This window comes from Coregonus lavaretus (genome assembly GCF_964263955.1).
Source record: "Coregonus lavaretus genome assembly, chromosome: 12".
In the NCBI taxonomy this organism is placed as follows: Eukaryota; Metazoa; Chordata; class Actinopteri; order Salmoniformes; family Salmonidae; genus Coregonus; species Coregonus lavaretus.
In genome coordinates, this window is record NC_139999.1 from 44,821,837 (window position 1) to 44,842,164 (window position 20,328).

General features: G+C 42.3%; 1 protein-coding gene across 1 annotated transcript; it reads left to right on the plus strand.

Annotated features, from left to right (window-relative positions):
* Positions 1–1,823: 1,823 nt before the first annotated feature.
* LOC311138851 (differentially expressed in FDCP 6 homolog) lies at positions 1,824–19,912 on the plus strand (the record flags this gene model as incomplete). Its single annotated transcript, XM_084173652.1, has 11 exons — positions 1,824–1,919; positions 7,390–7,530; positions 7,690–7,872; positions 8,040–8,267; positions 8,405–8,551; positions 8,793–8,901; positions 9,265–9,452; positions 9,732–9,868; positions 17,021–17,219; positions 19,421–19,511; positions 19,686–19,912. 11 exons carry the CDS (start codon positions 1,824–1,826, stop codon positions 19,796–19,798), a joined length of 1,632 nt encoding a protein of 543 aa, XP_084029778.1. The 3' UTR covers positions 19,799–19,912.
* Positions 19,913–20,328: the final 416 nt, after the last annotated feature.

Below are 20,328 nucleotides of genomic sequence, written 5' to 3' on the forward strand. Positions count from 1 at the left end.
GTGTCCAAACTTTTGACTGGTACTGTATATTCCACACTACCAGTTGAAAGGTCCACAGTTTAGAGGTTGAAACTTGTTTGATCCAACCTGCCTGTAACTGCTGTTCCTGTGCAGGTGTCTCACTCTGGCTGGAGGTATGGACCAGGTGTGTGTTAGAGAGGAAGTGATGAGTTACTCTTTCAAAGTCATACCTATACACACACACACAAAACACGTGTGTTTGAGGGGGGTTAGATCACAGTACTGTCAATCTGACATGCTGTGGACAAGCAGAAGCACTCAGACTGGCCTCCCAAACGGCAACCTCCTCCTCTCTCCAATATCCCTCCACACACACACACACACACACACACACACACACACACACACACACACACACCACCAGCCCCTCAAAGCTGTCTGTCCTCGCCTTCTATCAATAACAATCCCTAAGGCTCCCTGTGGAGACAGAACCACCATACTGTGGAACAGCAGAAGTCACCACTAGGTAATGACATCCAGTCACACAGATGACAGAGGAAATGACTAGAGGCTGTTCCCTCCTCTGGTGAAAAGATAGTCCATATAAAGAAAGGTCAACACAGGCATCTTGTCTTATTTCTAGGAAAAGCACTCAACTGTATTGACATACTTTTATAGGCTGAGTTACATATCCATCTCGGCAACCCAGAACCGAATCTCGCGTGAACAATTTTGTTAGGTTGGGAGAGGTTATTTGGCCTAGTGCGTTGAGGAACCAGGGCAGATTCTCTTTAGTATCAAAGACTCCCTCCCCTCTGAAAGCCTCTGCCAAGTCTATGGGCCTTCTGAATTTCAAAAGATGCCAGCCAGGGGTGCGTTCAGTTCAACGTTTACTATGTTTCCTGACAGTTTGTACTGAACAACATGTTTCCCCAAAACGGTACACATCATTCTTCAACAGCCTTTGAGGTATATTTGCTCCTGTTTGGTGGGTGTGGTGAGGTGTGGCCTGATCAATACGGGTGTGACCATTTTAAATCGCAAAACTCACCCTCTGGGCAACCATAATCACGCCAGTCTTCAATTGGTAGTTCGGTACAGTACCGTGTCCATTGAATTAAACGTTGAACACCGTTCTGTCATACTGAATGCATCCCTGGTCGTTTAGTACAGTACAGTTTCCGTTGAATTAAACGTTGCACACCATTCTATCGTACTGAACACGCCCCAAGTGTAGGCGCACCCCTGCAAAATCGCGATTGGTCCAAATGGAGTTGGTGTCATTTGGTGCCTTATATTCTGACCTGCCTTATTAAATAACCAGGAAAAAAATGTTTTGATTATGAGAAGCACATTTAATAATTGTATTTAATAATGAATAACAATGGCTGTTGAAGCCTGGTCATTCCATTCCTGGTTAGAAAGGGGTAAGGTTGCTATACTGGCGTTTTTATCATGCATGATTGAGGCCTTTGTTATTCAGAGCTCTGCTTTCAGTTATTAACAGATTATTTTATTTCCCACAGATTAATTTGATGGGCTCCCTACTCCGTTAGTGGTGGCAGGTAGTACGAGGAATTTCGATTGTCTTCCTCTTCTCACCCATCCCTGGTTGGGGAGAGATTTGCATCCGGGACATAATATCGTACAACCACAAGGCTATCCAGGACCCAAACTACTTGATTTATAATTCCAAATATCCCCAACACTGTTGCAATTGGTGACCCTTTACGGTTTTCCCATTTGCTACAGATAGGTGGCGTCAGTGAGTTTCAGGGCAGCCATTTAGCAAAGAGCAGGATGTTGGGGTTTACTGAGACACACACAGGTCTGTGTGCCGTGTACACACACACAAGGCAGTTATGGAGTTGCGAGCTGACCTGCTGAAGTCCATCTGGTATGCTTTCACCTCTCTGGATGTGGAGAGGAGCGGGAAGGTGTCCAAGTCCCAGCTAAAGGTGAGAGGTCAGAGGTCAAGTAAGGGGTCAGAATAGGGGTCAAAGAGCTTTGCAGGGATTTTCTTCAGTGAGTCTCTCAGCCTTTCTAATGTGTTGGTTTGTGTGTTATTGACGTTTTTCCTTGTTTGAGGAAAAGTATGTTTTTTATATCATTGGCATCAAAAATGGTTTTATTGTTTATTTATTGATCTAGTTCCCAACCCAATTAGACAAGACACTATTTTCAAGGTCTAATCTCTTTCCTGTTAGCTAAATGCTTTCTCTCACTTCCCACTGGGCAAAAACTGGTTCAATCAACTTTGTTTCCACTTCATTTCAACCCAAAAATGATATGTGATGAAGTTGAATCAACCTTTTTACGTAATTTTGTCTCTTTTTTTTCCACCCAACTTTTAACCTAAATCCAATGACATGGTGAAATGTTTGGTTGATTTCACATTGAATTCATGTTAGTTGACAACTCAACCGAATGTAAATCAAAACTAGATGTTGAACAGACATTTGTGCCCAGTGGGTTGGTGTGTTTGTGTGTGGGTGTGATCTTTCCTGTAGCATGAGCTTCACAACACTGATTGGTTTCTTAGACAATGTTATTGCTTGATCAAACCCCTTGTATTGACATTTGATCACCTTGATCATTTGATCGCACAGCCCTAGTTTTGACCTTTGCCATCCCTCCCCAAATCTAGAATAACATACACAAGACTGTAACTGGGCTAATTCCTGGGATTATGTATAGGCCAGACTACCTCTGGAATGGAGAGGCAGTAATCAGTAATCTGCTATGGTGATAGGCCTATCTCTATGTTCAGAGGCAGACCCTCTCTGAGCCCCATCATGCATCTGGGTGGCTGGTGGTGTGTTATTGCTCTGGTGTTTGGGTGGATTTGTAGCTGCTGAATTGTTGTGTGTTATGGGTCAGTGATGCTGTGTTGTGTTGCGTTGTGTGTGAGATCAGGCATTGTGACATGTTTAATCCCAGTCACACTGAGGGGCTTGGACTCTAAACCCCAGCTGTTGCTATGACGATGTTGTCAAAGAGGCCCTGTGTCTCCCCACTTCCATAGTTTTGCTCTCGTGTCTAGAGCAGAGGCTTCAAACCCTGGAATTCTGGAAGTTTTAACTGACGTTTTTAATGCTGACAAGAATGTTTTCGATGTTTTGGTCTCTTCCTCTGTCTTTCTGTCTGTCTCTCTCGCGCTTATCTCCCTGTGTCTCCCTGTCTCTGTTTGTATCCCCACTGGGCACAGACGTCAATTCAATGTCTATTCCACATTGGTTCAACATAATTTCATTAAAATGACGTGGAAACAATGTTGATTCAACCAGTGTGTGCTCAGTGGGTCTCTCCTTGTCTCTCCCTGTCTCTCTCTCTTTCTCTCGCTCTCTCTTTCTCCCCCACCCCTCTCTCTCATAACCTGTACATACTGTTGATGAGTTCTACTGCACTTGTAGGTCCCCAGTAAGAGACAGATCACAATTTACTGGGGGTGGTCCAAAATAGGGGACGGTTGTCAAACTTCTTATTTTTGATTTGGGGAGGGTTGTGTGGTTTTTTATTGGCCACATGGGAAGATAGGGAATTTTTTCCCTGGTTTACATTCGCTCTTTTGCAGGTGTCATGGATATTCTACACAGGGACACTCGAAGTCAATCTTAAATGAATCATTCTTTATTATCAGCATGCTGGAGAGGTTCCAACCAACTCAATTCACTAAGTACACATGTCGATCAGGAGCAGTTAGTTCTCTTATTTACAGACAAGTTATATTTGCATGACTTAGCTTATTCATCATTCATAATTAACGTTTGCTTCATGCATGTGACAGACCAATACCTCACGAGGCTTCTTCTCTCTAAGCTGAGACCTTGAAACTGAAATATCTTTCGTTCTCAAAACAAGAGTCTGGGCGTACTGCCAAATTGCAGATACTGATAGTGAAGATTCGTTCAATCAGTCACTTGCATGAACACAGAAATTGGTTATTAGAAAAGCACAATCATAGAACACAGAAATTGGTTAATAGAAAAGCACAAACATAACATTTTCCATCACACAGGTTTTGCTGTATAATTTCTTCCATCCTAGACTAATTTCCTCATCTGCTTGCAAGCACCTCCCCTTTATCAAGGTGTTTTGGTACTTCCCGTATGCACTATGCTTTTCAGTGTGCTAACTTTTACTATACCACAGGTCAATATAGTCTACCAGTCTAACTGTCTATCCTGCCCTCTATCCACCATTCATAGTGACTATAATGGTAGGTGGATTGTTTGTCCTGATCTGCAATAGGCTAACTAGAATGCATACCACACATAAAAACACTCAAAGCTGTATCAATTTTTTTGATGAATCGACAAGAACAAATAAGAATAGCTGATAGGCAGCGGAGAGGCCAGGTGCATCATTGCACATGAAAGAACAGTGAAGACATGAGACACACAGCTAAACAATTTCCCCTATTGATCTTGTTTAGGGAAAATAAAATTATCCTACCTAGACTAGCCTACAACACCACAATGCAATGAATAATTGCATTATTGTTTTCAAGTGAGTACAACATTCTAGCCCACTCTAGGCTGCAGTGAAAATGTCCTTTGAGATCAGTTGTGGGTCTACACTCGACAGTTTACAAGGTCTAGAAAGGTCTAGAAAGGCACAGTAGCAGGCCAGTCTGGCTGTATTTTTACTTCTGATACTGAGATGTGCTGTCTGTTGCAGATCATCATTCTCCCAAGTCGTCCTATAATAATGTGGCCACATACTCTCCCAGCAGGCCCAGTTATTCAGGAAAGCTTAACACAAACTCTGCCTACTCTCCAATCCGAGTGGCTATTCCTAGCGCACATAGAACATAACGCTTCAATATAACCTAAATATTTATCATTTAACTTTTTTAATGTATTAACCTTTTATATGTGGCATAAACAAAACCAGTTTTTTTTTATCCGATTAGGCTACTTCAAAAGTCTCCTGTAGGCATGCCCACTTTCATCCAAAATATAATTCCAGCATCCTCAAAATGGCTTGATATTAATCAGGTTTCCATTCAACCTTTTTATGCGAGTAAAGTAGCCTACATGTTTGATAAAAAAGGTCACCACATCATGGGAAAGCATGCAGTTTATTAGGCTACAGATTAAATAAGCTATGATGAACTTCACAGGGTGGTGAAAGTGCACAGTGATGAGGTTGATGCTCCTTTCAATAAATATCAAGGGTCTTATTCTGGTGACATGATGATCAATGCTCGGCTGCCATTTGACAGATACAAATAATCGCACATTTTTGTCCATAATAATCTCATCATGTAGTAGGCTATACCTGCACTGTATCTGCAAACTGTTGGCTAGAGCGCACCTGCCAATGCCATACTAGAGCGGGCACATTCACTATGCCTACGCAACATTTTTTGTGACAAAACCATCAGTATGCAATGGAAACCCATTTAACTTGTATTTTTTATTCGGTACATGGGAATTTAACCTCAAAAGGTATTTTCATGTGCACTATGTATTTAAGCACAGACTTTTATCTGCAACAAGTCAATTTGATGGAAACAAAACTCTGATGGGAAAATGCTCCAGGGTTTCCCTTAGCTGGTAATTGCCAGCATTTGGCGAATAAAAAAATTAAAAGCCTATGAATAAAATTGTAACAGTCCAAATTGTCCAGGAGAGGCTGTCTATCATAGCCTACACTGCGAATTCGCACTTCAGCACCATTCTCTCACACCTTGCTGTACAGTACAGTGCAGTCTAATTCAGTAGAGTACAGTAGAGTACAGTACAATCACGTTTAATCAGTAGAGTAGAGTAGAGCAGACTTCTATGTTTGGGCCAAATCAAGGCCGGTCCGGACCCAACCAAATCTGAACCAATTAAAGACGTCTATGTTTAGGCCTAATATAGAGAAGGGTGTAATTGCAGACCGCAATTAGGGGCGTTTTCTGATATTGGCGTTTCTTAATGTCAAGTTACACCCATTGATGCTCGCCATTGGTCCATGGCCGTCGGGGACAACAGTTGTTGACAATTGTGCCATTGTAGCTAAACCTAACCCTAACCCTAAACCTTTTCCTAACCTTAACCTCATTCACCTAACTTGACACGTTAATTATCCTAACCTGCTATGTAAACAAATCATCTGTGTCGAGAAACCATCACTCTCATACCACCGGAACTGACCAATGGCATGTATCAATTGACTGACCAATGGCAGGCACCAATGGGCGGTTCCTGATATCAAGGAACGCTCACATCAAGAAACGCCACGAATTGCAGTCTGCAATTACACCATATTGCTAATATAGGCCGGTCCGGAACGGACATCTGTGGACGTTGAAATCCAGACCAGTCCATAGACGTCTATGATTGGTTCAGATTTAGTCCGATCCGGACCAAAAATCTAAGTCCGTGGATGTTGAAATCAAGACTGGTATGGAACGCACCAAAAAAATACATCCGGTCCGGACAAGACCAAAAAAAGACGTCCAAAACATGTAATCGGCGGTCCATGCTTAGTGGGTCTTGTCTCATAACCTATACACTGTGTTGATGAGTTGTAGGTGTTGTCTCATAACCTATACACTGTGTTGATGAGTTGTAGGTGTTGTCTCATAACCTATTCACTGTGTTGATGAGTTGTAGGTGTTGTCTCATAACCTATACACTGTGTTGATGAGTTGCAGGTGTTGTCTCATAACCTATACACTGTGTTGATGAGTTGTAGGTGTTGTCTCATAACCTATACACTGTGTTGATGAGTTGTAGGTGTTGTCTCATAACCTATTCACTGTGTTGATGAGTTGTAGGTGTTGTCTCATAACCTATACACTGTGTTGATGAGTTGTAGGTGTTGTCTCATAACCTATTCACTGTGTTGATGAGTTGTAGGTGTTGTCTCATAACCTATACACTGTGTTGATGAGTTGCAGGTGTTGTCTCATAACCTATACACTGTGTTGATGAGTTGTAGGTGTTGTCTCATAACCTATACACTGTGTTGATGAGTTGTAGGTGTTGTCTCATAACCTATACACTGTGTTGATGAGTTGTAGGTGTTGTCTCATAACCTATACACTGTGTTGATGAGTTGTAGGTGTTGTCTCATAACCTATACACTGTGTTGATGAGTTGTAGGTGTTGTCTCATAACCTATACACTGTGTTGATGAGTTGTAGGTGTTGTCTCATAACCTATACACTGTGTTGATGAGTTGTAGGTGTTGTCTCATAACCTATACACTGTGTTGATGAGTTGTAGGTGTTGTCTCATAACCTATACACTGTGTTGATGAGTTGTAGGTGTTGTCTCATAACCTATATACTGTGTTGATGAGTTGTAGGTGTTGTCTCATAACCTATACACTGTGTTGATGAGTTGTAGGTGTTGTCTCATAACCTATACACTGTGTTGATGAGTTGTAGGTGTTGTCTCATAACCTATACACTGTGTTGATGAGTTGTAGGTGTTGTCTCATAACCTATACACTGTGCTGAACATCCCACACGACCCTGTGGCTCTAGAGGACCACTTTAGAGACAATGATGATGGGCCGGTGTCCAACCAGGGGTACATGCCCTACCTCAACAAATTCATACTGGACAAGGTACTGTATACACACACTAACACACACACACACACACACACACACACACACACACACACACACACACACACACTCACACACACACACACACGTATACACACACACGTATACACACACACACACACAAACACACTTGACATCCTCTCTTTCTGACCCCAGGTGGTTGAGGGCACATTTGATAAGGAGAATGTAGATGAGTTCTGCTGGACTCTCTGTGCCAAAAAGAACTACCAGCCTAAAGATGGCGTGGGTGTTCTGCCTGATAAAGATGCCTTCCATCTTTGGTGCCTCTTCAACTTCCTGTCTGAAGACAAGTATCCACTGGTCCTGGTCCCAGAGGAGGTGAGTTCTTAGCCCGCTGTAATCCAAATCATTTGCCTCCTTTCTTCCTTCCGTTCATCAACCTTTCATGCAAATCTTGCAATAATGGGAGATTTGGGCGAAAATTCTGTCTCAAGTTAGGATTTGTCCCATTTTGTGCTCTATTCATTCCCTATGGCCCCTCGCAGGTAGAATATCTCCTGAAGAAGATCTCCTCAGCCATGAGTGTGGAGTTGAGCTGTGTGGACATGGAAGACTTAATCTCCCAGGAGGCTGTGCAGCAGAGCGGCATCACAGTGTGGGCCTTCCTGGACTTTGTCAACACCGGGAGGCTGACCAGAGGTGTGGAGAAGGACGCTGTTAAGATGGCGATAGATGAGGTCTACCAGGAGATAGCGGGCAATATCATAAAAGAGGTGCTTTTAAACATAAAGAGAATTTATAGAAATGTTTATGTTAGTATGCACGTAATATATATGTAATAAACCTGTAATATGGTATTTATATAATTAGGCATGTGTAACTTTGTGTGGACGTATGTATCTGTCCTTAGGGGTATTTGTGGAAGAAGGGCCACTTGCGGAGGAACTGGAACGAGCGCTGGTTCTCTCTCCAGCCCAGCACTCTGCATTACTATGTCAGTGAGGACCGCAAGGAGTGTAAAGGCTGTATAGAGCTGGGCCACAACTGCTGTGTGGAGGTACACAACACTGGGTTAGTGGTTATGTAGAATGGATGAAGGTACAATGGGGGGTAGGCCTACACTAAATCCTAATGCATAGGGTGTCAATGTGGGCAGGGCTGAGGGATTTGTTCAGAGAAGATGTCTATAGGGTAACATATTTGCACCCCATTCTTTGTAAAAAAAAAAAAAATGTAGAGTGTGCATGATGCTGTTTGTTATGGTGGTTACTTTCTCACCACTGTGGTTGCATTGACAGGTGCTGCCAGAGAAGGAGGGGAAGAGGTGTATGTTCTGTGTGAAGACACTCACTAAGACCTACGAGATGAGCGCCCCCGACACCAAGCAGAGACAGGAGTGGACCACAGGTCAGAGGTTATACAGTACAGTACACACTGGGCTTTTAAAGCCTGGAGAAAATAGCCATTTCACACCCTGATGAAGGCGAAAGCCACAACGCGTAGGTGTTTTAAATGCTCAACATGCTCAATATCTAAAGGCTTTTTATGAGTGCCCGGACCTGGATTTTTCTGTTGCCCTTCATCTGGCTTGGTTTACGACGACGCTTCAGGCATACTGTATGATGTATAGGCTACTGTATGTTGTATAGGCATACTGTCTGATGTATAGGCTACTGTATGTTGTATAGGCATACTGTATGATGTATAGGCTACTGTATGTTGTATAGGCATACTGTATGATGTATAGGCTACTGTATGTTGTCACTGCAGCGATCCAGACAGCCATCCGTCTGTGTGTGGAGGGGAAGAAGTCCCTGCATAAGGACCTGAAGCTGCGACGCAGGGAGCAAAGGGAGGAGAGGGTGATGAGGCGCACCGCCAAGGAGGAGGAGCTGCAAAGTCTGCACCTTCTCCAGGGGGAGAGGGAGAGCAAGCTGGCCGAGCTGGAGCTACTACAGGTGTGTGTGTTGTGTGTGTGTGGCTGAGAGAGAGAGAGAGAGAGAGAGAGCGAGAGAGAGAGAGAGAGAGAGAGAGAGAGAGAGAGAGAGAGAGAGAGAGAGAGAGAGAGAGAGAGAGAGAGAGAGAGAGAGAGAGAGAGAGAGAGAGAGAGAGAGAGAGAGAGAGAGAGAGAGAGAGAGAGAGAGAGAGAGACGACCAAGAAGAAAACTGAACTTTGAACTGCAATGTGATAATAGCATCACAATAACTGTTGTTATATTTGTATAATCTGTGTGCAGGATGCACAAAGGCAGGCCCAGTCAGCTCTGCTGCAGGAGGATCAGAAGAGGAGACAGCAACATGTGGAGCTGCAGAGAACCCTGCAGGAGCAGCTACAGCAGGCTGAGGAGGTTAGAGGGGTAGAGAGGAAGAGGAGGTTAGCGGGGAGGGGAAGACGAGGTGCGCTGAGCAGGGTAAGGAAAGGAGGTGGATGTAAGAGGAGGAAGGAGAATTTGAATTTTTACTAGGATCCCCATTAGATGATGCTATAATGTCAGCTAATCTTCCTGGGGTCCAACACAGAAGGACAATTCCATGGTAACAGAGTGATGCTGAGACTCCGATTTTTCACATTAAAATGTATGCCAAACAAAAACAAATGATTGCTAAGTTAAACAAACCATACAACGCTATGCACAAGGATTAATTTAAATACATTTCCACAGAAAATGTTACAAAAATAGATTTACTTGAAGAACAGTTTAGATGCATAATTTCGTAACAGAATGACGGTTTGTGCTGTTGGTGCCGTCATTCTGTTACCAAACATTGTTATTTTTGTGTTTTCTTGAAGGTGAATTTAGTTTTTGCCTGAGAAATGTGATTTGGAAAATAATTCCATTCAGTGATGGCTCCGTATATTATTACTGTAGATTTGAGGAAATATGTCCTTGGTCTGGGGGTTATCAGATGTCCTGAACTAGCCTGCCTGGGTTGGTGGTTATGTTTGTTCCTAGTATACGGTACCAGTCAAAAGTTTGGACACACCTACTCATTCAAGGGTTTTTCTTTATTTTTACTATTTTCTACATTGTAGAATAATAGTGAAGACATCAAAACTATGAAATAACACATGTGGAATAATGTAGCAACCAAAAAAGTGTTAAACTAATCAAAATATATTTTAGATTTTAGATTCTTCAAAGTAGCCACCCTTTGCCTTGATGACAGCTTTGCACACTCTTGGCATTCTCTCAACCAGCTTCATGAGGTAGTCACATGGAATGCACTTCAATTAACAGGTGTGCCTTGTTAAAAGTTAATTTGTGGAATTTCTTTCCTTTTCAATGCATTTGAGCCAATCAGCTGTGTTGTGACAAGGTAGGGGTGGTATACAGAAGATAGCCCTATTTGGTAAAAGACCAAGTCCATATTATGGCAAGAACAGCTCAAATAAGCAAAGAGAAACGACAGTCCATCATTACTTTAAGACATGAAGGTCAGTCAATACAGAACATTTCAAGAACTTTGAAAGTTTCTTCAAGTGCAGTCGAAAAAACCATCAAGCGCTATGATGAAACTGGCTCTCATGAGGATCGCCTCAGGAAAGGAAAACCCAGAGTTACATCTGCTGCAGAGGATCAGTTCATTAGAGTTAACTGCACCTCAGATTCCCAAATAAATGCTTCACAGAGTTCAAGTAACAGACACATCTCAACATCAACTGTTCAGAGGAGACTGCGTAAATCAGGCCTTCATGGTCGAATTGCTGCAAAGAAACCACTACTAAAGGACACCAATAATAAGAAGAGACTTGCTTGGACCAAAAAACATGAGCAATGGACATTAGACCGGTGGAAATCTGTCCTTTGGTCTGATGAGTCCAAATTTGATATTTTTGGTTCCAACCGCCATGTCTTTGTGAGAAGCAGAGTAGGTGAACGGATGATCTCCGCATGTGTGGTTCCCACCGTGAAGCATGGAGGAGGAGGTGTGATGGTGTGGGGGTGCTTTGCTGGTGACACTGTCAGTGATTTATTGAGAATTCAAGGCACACTTAACCAGCATGGCTACCACAGCATTCTGCAGCGATACGCCATCCCATCTGGTTTGCGCTTAGTGGGAATATCATTTGTTTTTCAACAGGACAATGACCCAACACACCTCCAGGCTGTGTAAGGTATATTTGACCAAGAAGGAGAGTGATGGAGTGCTGCATCAGATGACCTGGCCTCCACAATCACCCGACCTCAATTCAATTGAGATGGTTTGGGATGAGTTGGACCGCAGAGTGAAGGAAAAGCAGCCAACAAGTGCTCACCATATGTGGGCTCCTTCAAGACTGTTGGAAAAGCATTCCAGGTGACTACCTCATGAAGCTGGTTGAGAGAATGCCAAGAGTGTGCAAAGCTGTCATCAAGGCAAAGGGTGGCTACTTTGAAGAATCTAAAATTTAAATATATTTGGATTTGTTTAACACTTTTTTGGTTACTTGATGTCTTCACTATTATTCTACAATGTAGAAAATAGTAAAAATAAAGAAAAACCCTTGAATGAGTAGGTGTGTCCAAACTTTTGACTGGTACTGTACACTAATTGGTCAGAAGAAAAACGTTGGTTCCTTAAAAAACATTAAGTTCCTAAAGAAAATCAAAAGACTGGATAATAATTTGTGTTCAACGGGAAGCCATGAGAGATTATGGTGCAATTGGTTGACATTCATAAGGGTAGGCCAATGAAGAGCTAATCTGGCAGCCTTGTTTTGAGCGAGTTGGAGCTTTTTAAGATATATTTTTGCTGCAGATGACCATATGACTGGACAGTACTATAGGTCTGACAGAACCAAAGCGTATGTTACATACTCAGAAAATTGTATTGTTATAGTATTGCCTTTACCCATTTTAATTACAATGTTATGCATATGTTCAGACCAGGATAGAGCTGTGTCCAACATGACACCAAGTAGTAGTAGTTATTTTAACTTGTTCCACAGACAACCCATCCATTGACAAGTTTAATTGAGGGTCACCAGCAAGCATATATCTTATACCAAATACAATACGTTTTGATTTAGAAATATTCAAAACCAATTTGTTAATGTTAACCCCCTAAGACACCATTCTTAGTTCTTTGCTCAATACATCTGTGAGTTCATTATATGCTGATGCAGCGCTATACATTGTAGAGTCATCAGCATACATAACCACTCTTGCTTTATTAATTACTGGTGGTAAATCATTAGTCAAGATAGAGTAGAGGAGTGGTCCTAGGCAACTGCCTTGAGGAACACCACAATGTAAATCTTTACAGTCCGAAAAGCTATCATCAAAGAAAAAGTTTAGCTTTCCCCTGGAAAGGTAGCCTTCCATCCAGTATAAAGACATAAAACCATAACATAACTTTACCTAGCAAAAGTTAATGATCAATTACATCAAAGCAGCACTAAAGTCTAACAGCACTGCACCCACTAGAGGAGAGGTGGAGAGGAGGACGGGGGAAGGATAACAAGAAGGAACTCAAGGAATGTAGAGGAGGGGGAAGGTGTGAGCGGTGAGACAATGAGGAGAAGGACCCTACTCTATAGATCTTTAGTCAGCCACCAATTGTGCAAGTTCTCCCACTTAAAAAAATGAAAGAGACCTGTAATTTTCATCATAGGTACACGTCAACTATGACAGACAAAATGAGAAAAAGATATCCAGAAAATCACATTGTAGGATTTTTAATGAATTTATTTGTAAATTATGGTGGAAAATAAGTATTTGGTCAATAACAAAAGTTTCTCAATACTTTGTTATATACCCTTAGTTGGCAATGACACAGGTCAAACGTTTTCTGTAAGTCTTCACAAGGTTTTCACACACTGTTGCTGGTATTTTGGCCCATTCCTCCATGCAGATCTCCTCTAGAGCAGTGATGTTTTGGGGCTGTCGCTGGGCAACACGGACTTTCAACTCCCTCCAAAGATTTTCTATGGGGTTGAGATCTGGAGACTGGCTAGGCCACTCCAGGACCTTGAAATGCTTCTTACGAAGCCACTCCTTCGTTGCCCGGGCGGTGTGTTTGGGATCATTGTCATGCTGAAAGACCCAGCCACGTTTCATCTTCAATGCCCTTGCTGATGGAAGGAGGTTTTCACTCAATATCTCACGATACATGGACCCATTCATTCATTCCTTTACACGGATCAGTCGTCCTGGTCCCTTTGCAGAAAAACAGCCCCAAAGCATGATGTTTCCACCCCCATGCTTCACAGTAGGTATGGTGTTCTTTGGATGCAACTCAGCATTCTTTGTCCTCCAAACACGACGAGTTGAGTTTTTACCAAAAAGTTATATTTTGGTTTCATCTGACCATATGACATTCTCCTAATCCTCTTCTGGATCATCCAAATGCACTCTAGCAAACTTCAGACGGGCCTGGACATGTACTGGCTTAAGCAGGGGGACACGTCTGGCACTGCAGGATTTGAGTCCCTGGCGGCGTAGTGTGTTACCGATGGTAGGCTTTGTTACTTTGGTCCCAGCTCTCTGCAGGTCATTCACTAGGTCCCCCCGTGTGGTTCTGGGATTTTTGCTCACCGTTCTTGTGATCATTTTGACCCCACGGGGTGAGATCTTGCGTGGAGCCCCAGCTCGAGGGAGATTATCAGTGGTCTTGTATGTCTTCCATTTCCTAATAATTGCTCCCACAGTTGATTTCTTCAAACCAAGCTGCTTACCTATTGCAGATTCAGTCTTCCCAGCCTGGTGCAGGGCTACAATTTTGTTTCTGGTGTCCTTTGACAGCTCTTTGGTCTTGGCCATAGTGGAGTTTGGAGTGTGACTGTTTGAGGTTGTGGACAGGTGTCTTTTATACTGATAACAAGTTCAAACAGGTGCCATTAATACAGGTAACGAGTGGAGGACAGAGGAGCCTCTTAAAGAAGAAGTTACAGGTCTGTGAGAGCCAGAAATCTTGCTTGTTTGTAGGTGACCAAATACTTATTTTCCACCATAATTTGCAAATAAATTCATTAAAAATCATACAATGTGATTTTCTGGAGAAAAAAAATCTCAATTTGTCTGTCATAGTTGACGTGTACCTATGATGAAAATTACAGGCCTCTCTCATCTTTTTAAGTGGGAGAACTTGCACAATTGGTGGCTGACTAAATACTTTTTTCCCCCACTGTATATATACAGTGCCTTCAGAAAGTATTCACACCCATTGACTTTTTCCACATTTTGTTGTGTTACAGACTGAATGTAAAGTTGATTACAATTTGTGACAGTCTTACACAAACTGCCCCATAATGTCAAAGTGGATTTATGTTTTTATACATTTTTACAAATGAATTAAAAATTAAAAGCTGAAATGCCTTGAGTTAATAAGTATTCAACACCTTTGTTATGGCAAGTCTAAATAAATGTAGGAGTAAAAATGTGCTTAACAAGTCACATAATAATTTGCAGGGACACACTCTGTGTGCAATAATAGTGTTTAACATGATTTTTGAATGACTACCCCACACATATAATTATCTGTAAGGTCCCTTAGTCGAGCAGTGAATTTCAAACAGATTCAACCACAAAGACCAGGGAGGTTTTCCAATGCCTCACAAAGAAGGGCACCTATTGGTAGATGGGTAAGACATTTTCAAAAAGCAGACATTGAATATTCCTTTGAGAATAGTAAAGTTATTAATTACACTTTGGATGGTGTATCAATAATCCCAGTCAATAATACCTCACAAAGAGGCACCTATTGGTAGATGGGTAAGACATTTTTAAAAAAGCAAACATTGAATATCCCTTTGAACATGGTGAAGTTATTAATTCAACTTTGGATGGTGTATCAATAATCCCAGTCACTACAAAGATACAGGCGTCCTTCCTAACTCAGTTGCCGGAGAGGAAGGAAACCGCTCAGGGATTTCACTATGAGGCCAATGGTGACTTTAAAAAGTTACAGAGTTGAATGGCTTAATGGCTGTGATAGGAGAAAATTGAGGATAGATCAACAACGTTGTAGTTACTCCACAATACTAACCTAAATGCCAGAGTGAAAAGAAGGAAGCCTGTACAGAAAACATACATCCTGTTTGCAATAAGACACTAAAGTAAAACTGCAAAAAATTAAGGAACTTTATGTCTTGAATACAAAGTGTGAACAGTCAGACCTGTGCACTCTGTCACGAGGAAACAGGATCAATAGAGCATATTTTCTGCTACTGTCCATCAGTGGTTGGCTTTTCGAGTCAGGTCTAGGAATGGTTGTCATGTCATAAATTCAGGGGTCAGATGGACCTGCAAACTGTTTTATTAGATGATCTGAAAAACCATGAGCAGTCAATGGGAAATATCATTATACTCATGGGTAAAGTATTTATTTTTAGGGCAATATCGGTTGAAATATTACAAAAAGTGAGGTTCAAGACCCTCGTAAGACATCAAAGTAAAATGGAGGGATGTATTGCAAAGAAAATAGCTAAATGGTATTATACTGGGAAATGTGGGTTAATCTGTGGACATCGGAAGTTTGGAGTTAAGATCAGAATGAATGGTGGATTGGCCGCTGTGGTTGAAAATCCTGCTCTTGCAGAGAGGAAACTAGGAATATATGTTTATTTATTTAACTATTTATTTAATGTACCTTACATGTGGGTACATGTAGTAGCAGTAGAAGTATTGTTGTCCGTTAGTTTACTCCAATCAGGGGAGGGGTGGTAGGACTGGGGGAAAAATACAAAATAAAATAAATAAATAAGGGGGATTAGAAATGATGCAAACAATTAATTTGATGGAACCCAAAACCTATCTGCAATATTAAAGCTGATCTCCCTCCCAAAAAATTTCAGAAATAAATAAATAAAAAACACACACAGATATATACAGTACACATGCACACGCTCAGGCCACAAACATCAGGGAAAGGATTGAGGTGTGACTATATTACATCCCCTGACACTTACATGTATGCTCTAAATGTCTGACATCACTACATTTCTGACACCACAAAGTCACACTTTCAAAAAAAAGAAAGGGGAAAAAGTTTAACTTTAAAGATTATGGCTTTGACCTGCTATATGCTTCATTTAGCGAAATCTGCTAAACATTTATGGTGTGTTTTTAAATATAACCCAAGTCAAAAGCTAACCTAACCAAAATGAACACTAATATTAACCTGAAGTGATTTGGCTGTACCTCTGTATAGCTCAAATGCATGGCACCCTCAGTCAAGCGCACACACACAACGTTTTTTGTCAGTAGACGTGTACTCTCAGAGAGACGCCAACGATTTCCTGTCATCTCTGTGCGGTACTTGTGGTTTGTCTACTTTCTCAGGAACTGAACATCTTAGGGTGTAATTATTTTCATGTTTACTTTCCATAACTCTGCTCTCTATTGATCCTTTCATTATGACATTGTCACAACGGTCACAAAATAAGCTTTAGAATACACAATAAGTTTGGGCATTCCTATTCTGTAACTGTAACATTATTAACATAGGTCCAGCCCATTTTTTTAGAGCTCCAAGAAGGGTCAGTGTACTATTGTGACTAGAACCCTGCATGATGGTAGCTCTCCTTCTCTCTCTTCATCCCCAGGCTGCTGATAGAGGAGGAGGAGAAGATGAAGGCCCTGCTGGCCCTCCAGGAGGAACAGGAGCAGTACATCCTGAAGACCCAGAGAGAGAAGCAGGAGCTCAGGCAGGAGATGGTAACCAAGTCCCAGGCTTTGAAGGAGGCCCAACACCAGCTGGAGAAGGTTCAGGCCAGCCGGCACAGAATGGACCAGGACATTGCGGTGAGTTTAACAAAATGAGTATCGAACCCAGATTGTCTGCTAAATGTACAGTATATCTGGGAACTACTGTCCAGACAACTACAGCAACTCGACAGCTACTCATCAAGCAAGCATAGTCCGCTTAACCACCTCTGCTGCACACATGTGTCTGTGTGAATGTGCATATGTGTGGGTGTTGAATGTACTGAAGCAAGCCACAGGACGGCAAGATAACTTTCAGGGTCTTAAAGGTCAGTGTAGATAGACGTTATGCAGTACTTTCCCCCACTCGGGTCCCATGATGACTATTTTGTATTTGCTGTATGTGTGTCAGTGTGCACCCTGTGTTATACAGTGGGGGAAAAAAGTATTTAGTCAGCCACCAATTGTGCAAGTTCTCCCAATTAAAAAGATGAGAGAGGCCTGTAATTTTCATCATAGGTACACGTCAACTATGACAGACAAAATGAGAAAAAAAAATCCAGAAAATCACATTGTAGGATTTTTTATGAATTTATTTGCAAATTATGGTGGAAAATAAGTATTTGGTCAATAACAAAAGTTTCTCAATACTTTGTTATATACCCTTTGTTGGCAATGACATAGGTCAAACGTTTTCTGTAAGTCTTCACAAGGTTTTCACACACTGTTGCTGGTATTTTGGCCCATTCCTCCATGCAGATCTCCTCTAGAGCAGTGATGTTTTGGGGCTGTCGCTGGGCAACACAGACTTTCAACTCCCTCCAAAGATTTTCTATGGGGTTGAGATCTGGAGACTGGTTAGGCCACTCCAGGACCTTGAAATGCTTCTTACGAAGCCACTCCTTCGTTGCCCGGGCGGTGTGTTTGGGATCATTGTCATGCTGAAAGACCCAGCCACGTTTCATCTTCAATGCCCTTGCTGATGGAAGGAGGTTTTCACTCAAAATCTCACGATACATGGCCCCATTCATTCTTTCCTTTACACGGATCAGTCGTCCTGGTCCCTTTGCAGAAAAACAGCCCCAAAGCATGATGTTTCCACCCCCATGCTTCACAGTAGGTATGGTGTTCTTTGGATGCAACTCAGCATTCTTTGTCCTCCAAACACGACGAGTTGAGTTTTTACCAAAAAGTTATATTTTGGTTTCATCTGACCATATGACATTCTCCCAATCCTCTTCTGGATCATCCAAATGCACTCTAGCAAACTTCAGACGGGCCTGGACATGTACTGGTTTAAGCAGGGGGACACGTCTTGCACTGCAGGATTTGAGTCCCTGGCGGCGTAGTGTGTTACCGATGGTAGGCTTTGTTACTTTGGTCCCAGCTCTCTGCAGGTCATTCACTAGGTCCCCCCGTGTGGTTCTGGGATTTTTGCTCACCGTTCTTGTGATCATTTTGACCCCACGGGGTGAGATCTTGCGTGGAGCCCCAGATCGAGGGAGATTATCAGTGGTCTTGTATGTCTTCCATTTCCTAATAATTGCTCCCACAGTTGATTTCTTCAAACCAAGCTGCTTACCTATTGCAGATTCAGTCTTCCCAGCCTGGTGCAGGTCTACAATTTTTTTTTCTGGTGTCCTTTGACAGCTCTTTGGTCTTGGCCATAGTGGAATTTGGAGTGTGACTGTTTGAGGTTGTGGACAGGCGTCTTTTAATCTGATAACAAGTTCAAACAGGTGCCATTAATACAGGTAACGAGTGGAGGACAGAGGAGCCTCTTAAAGTAGAAGTTACAGGTCTGTGAGAGCCAGAAATCTTGCTTGTTTGTAGGTGACCAAATACTTATTTTCCACCATAATTTGCAAATAAATTCATAAAAAATCCTACAATGTGATTTTCTGGTTTTTTTTTCCTCAATTTGTCTGTCATAGTTGACGTGTACCTATGATGAAAATTACAGGCCTCTCTCATCTTTTTAAGTGGGAGAACTTGCACAATTGGTGGCTGACTAAATACTTTTTTCCCCCACTGTATATTTACATTTACATTTTAGTCATTTAGCAGACGCTCTTATCCAGAGCGACTTACAGGAGCAATTAGGGTTAAGTGCCTTGCTCAAGGGCACATTAACGTCATTTAATGTGCCCTTCTTCTCGTCTGATAGTAATAAACATCTCAAAAAGAAGCACAGTGGCCTTTTGATCCAGCATAAACCACAAAAATGTATTCCCTGACTGCCCTCTCTCATTCTCTTCCCCTCCATCTCTCACCCTGTCCCTCTCCATGGTCTCACTCAGGCTACTCAAAGGAAGCTGCGACAGACCAGCACCAGCTTCAAACACTGGAACGTCCAGGTGAACAGACTGACGCATCCTGTTGGACCAGCAGGTGAGCTTAGTGGAGAGGGAAGTGTTCTAGTGCGTAAAGCTACGTTTGAACAGGTGCCTGTGTCAACCTCCTTGTCCTTGTCCTCCCTGCATTTTGTTTCTCTTTCTTTCACTTTTTCTACTCTCTCTCTCTGTCACTCTAATTCTCTCCTCCCCCTCCCTTTCTCTCTCCCAGAGAGAAGACCCTCTCTTGGAAGCTCAGGGGTCCCAGTTGTGCGTGTGCCCTCCCTAAGAGACCCGGGCCTACGCATGTACCATCAGAGGAGCAAGAGCGAGAAGGAGAAGTGAGGAGTGAGTGAGCATCAGTGGAAGAGAGGAGAGGCATCTGTCTCAAGCCTCCAATGGGTACATGGACAACACCCCCAAGCTAAGAATGTTAATATACACTGCTCAAAAAAATAAAGGGAACACTTAAACAACACATCCTAGATCTGAATGAATGAAATAATCTTATTAAATACTTTTTTCTTTACATAGTTGAATGTGCTGACAACTAAATCACACAAATATTATCAATGGAAATCAAATTTATCAACCCATGGAGGTCTGGATTTGGAGTCACACTCAAAATTAAAGTGGAAAACCACACTACAGGCTGATCCAACTTTGATGTAATGTCCTTAAAACAAGTCAAAATGAGGCTCAGTAGTGTGTGTGGCCTCCACGTGCCTGTATGACCTCCCTACAACGCCTGGGCATGCTCCTGATGAGGTGGCAGATGGTCTCCTGAGGGATCTCCTCCCAGACCTGGACTAAAGCATCCGCCAACTCCTGGACAGTCTGTGGTGCAACGTGGCGTTGGTGGATGGAGCGAGACA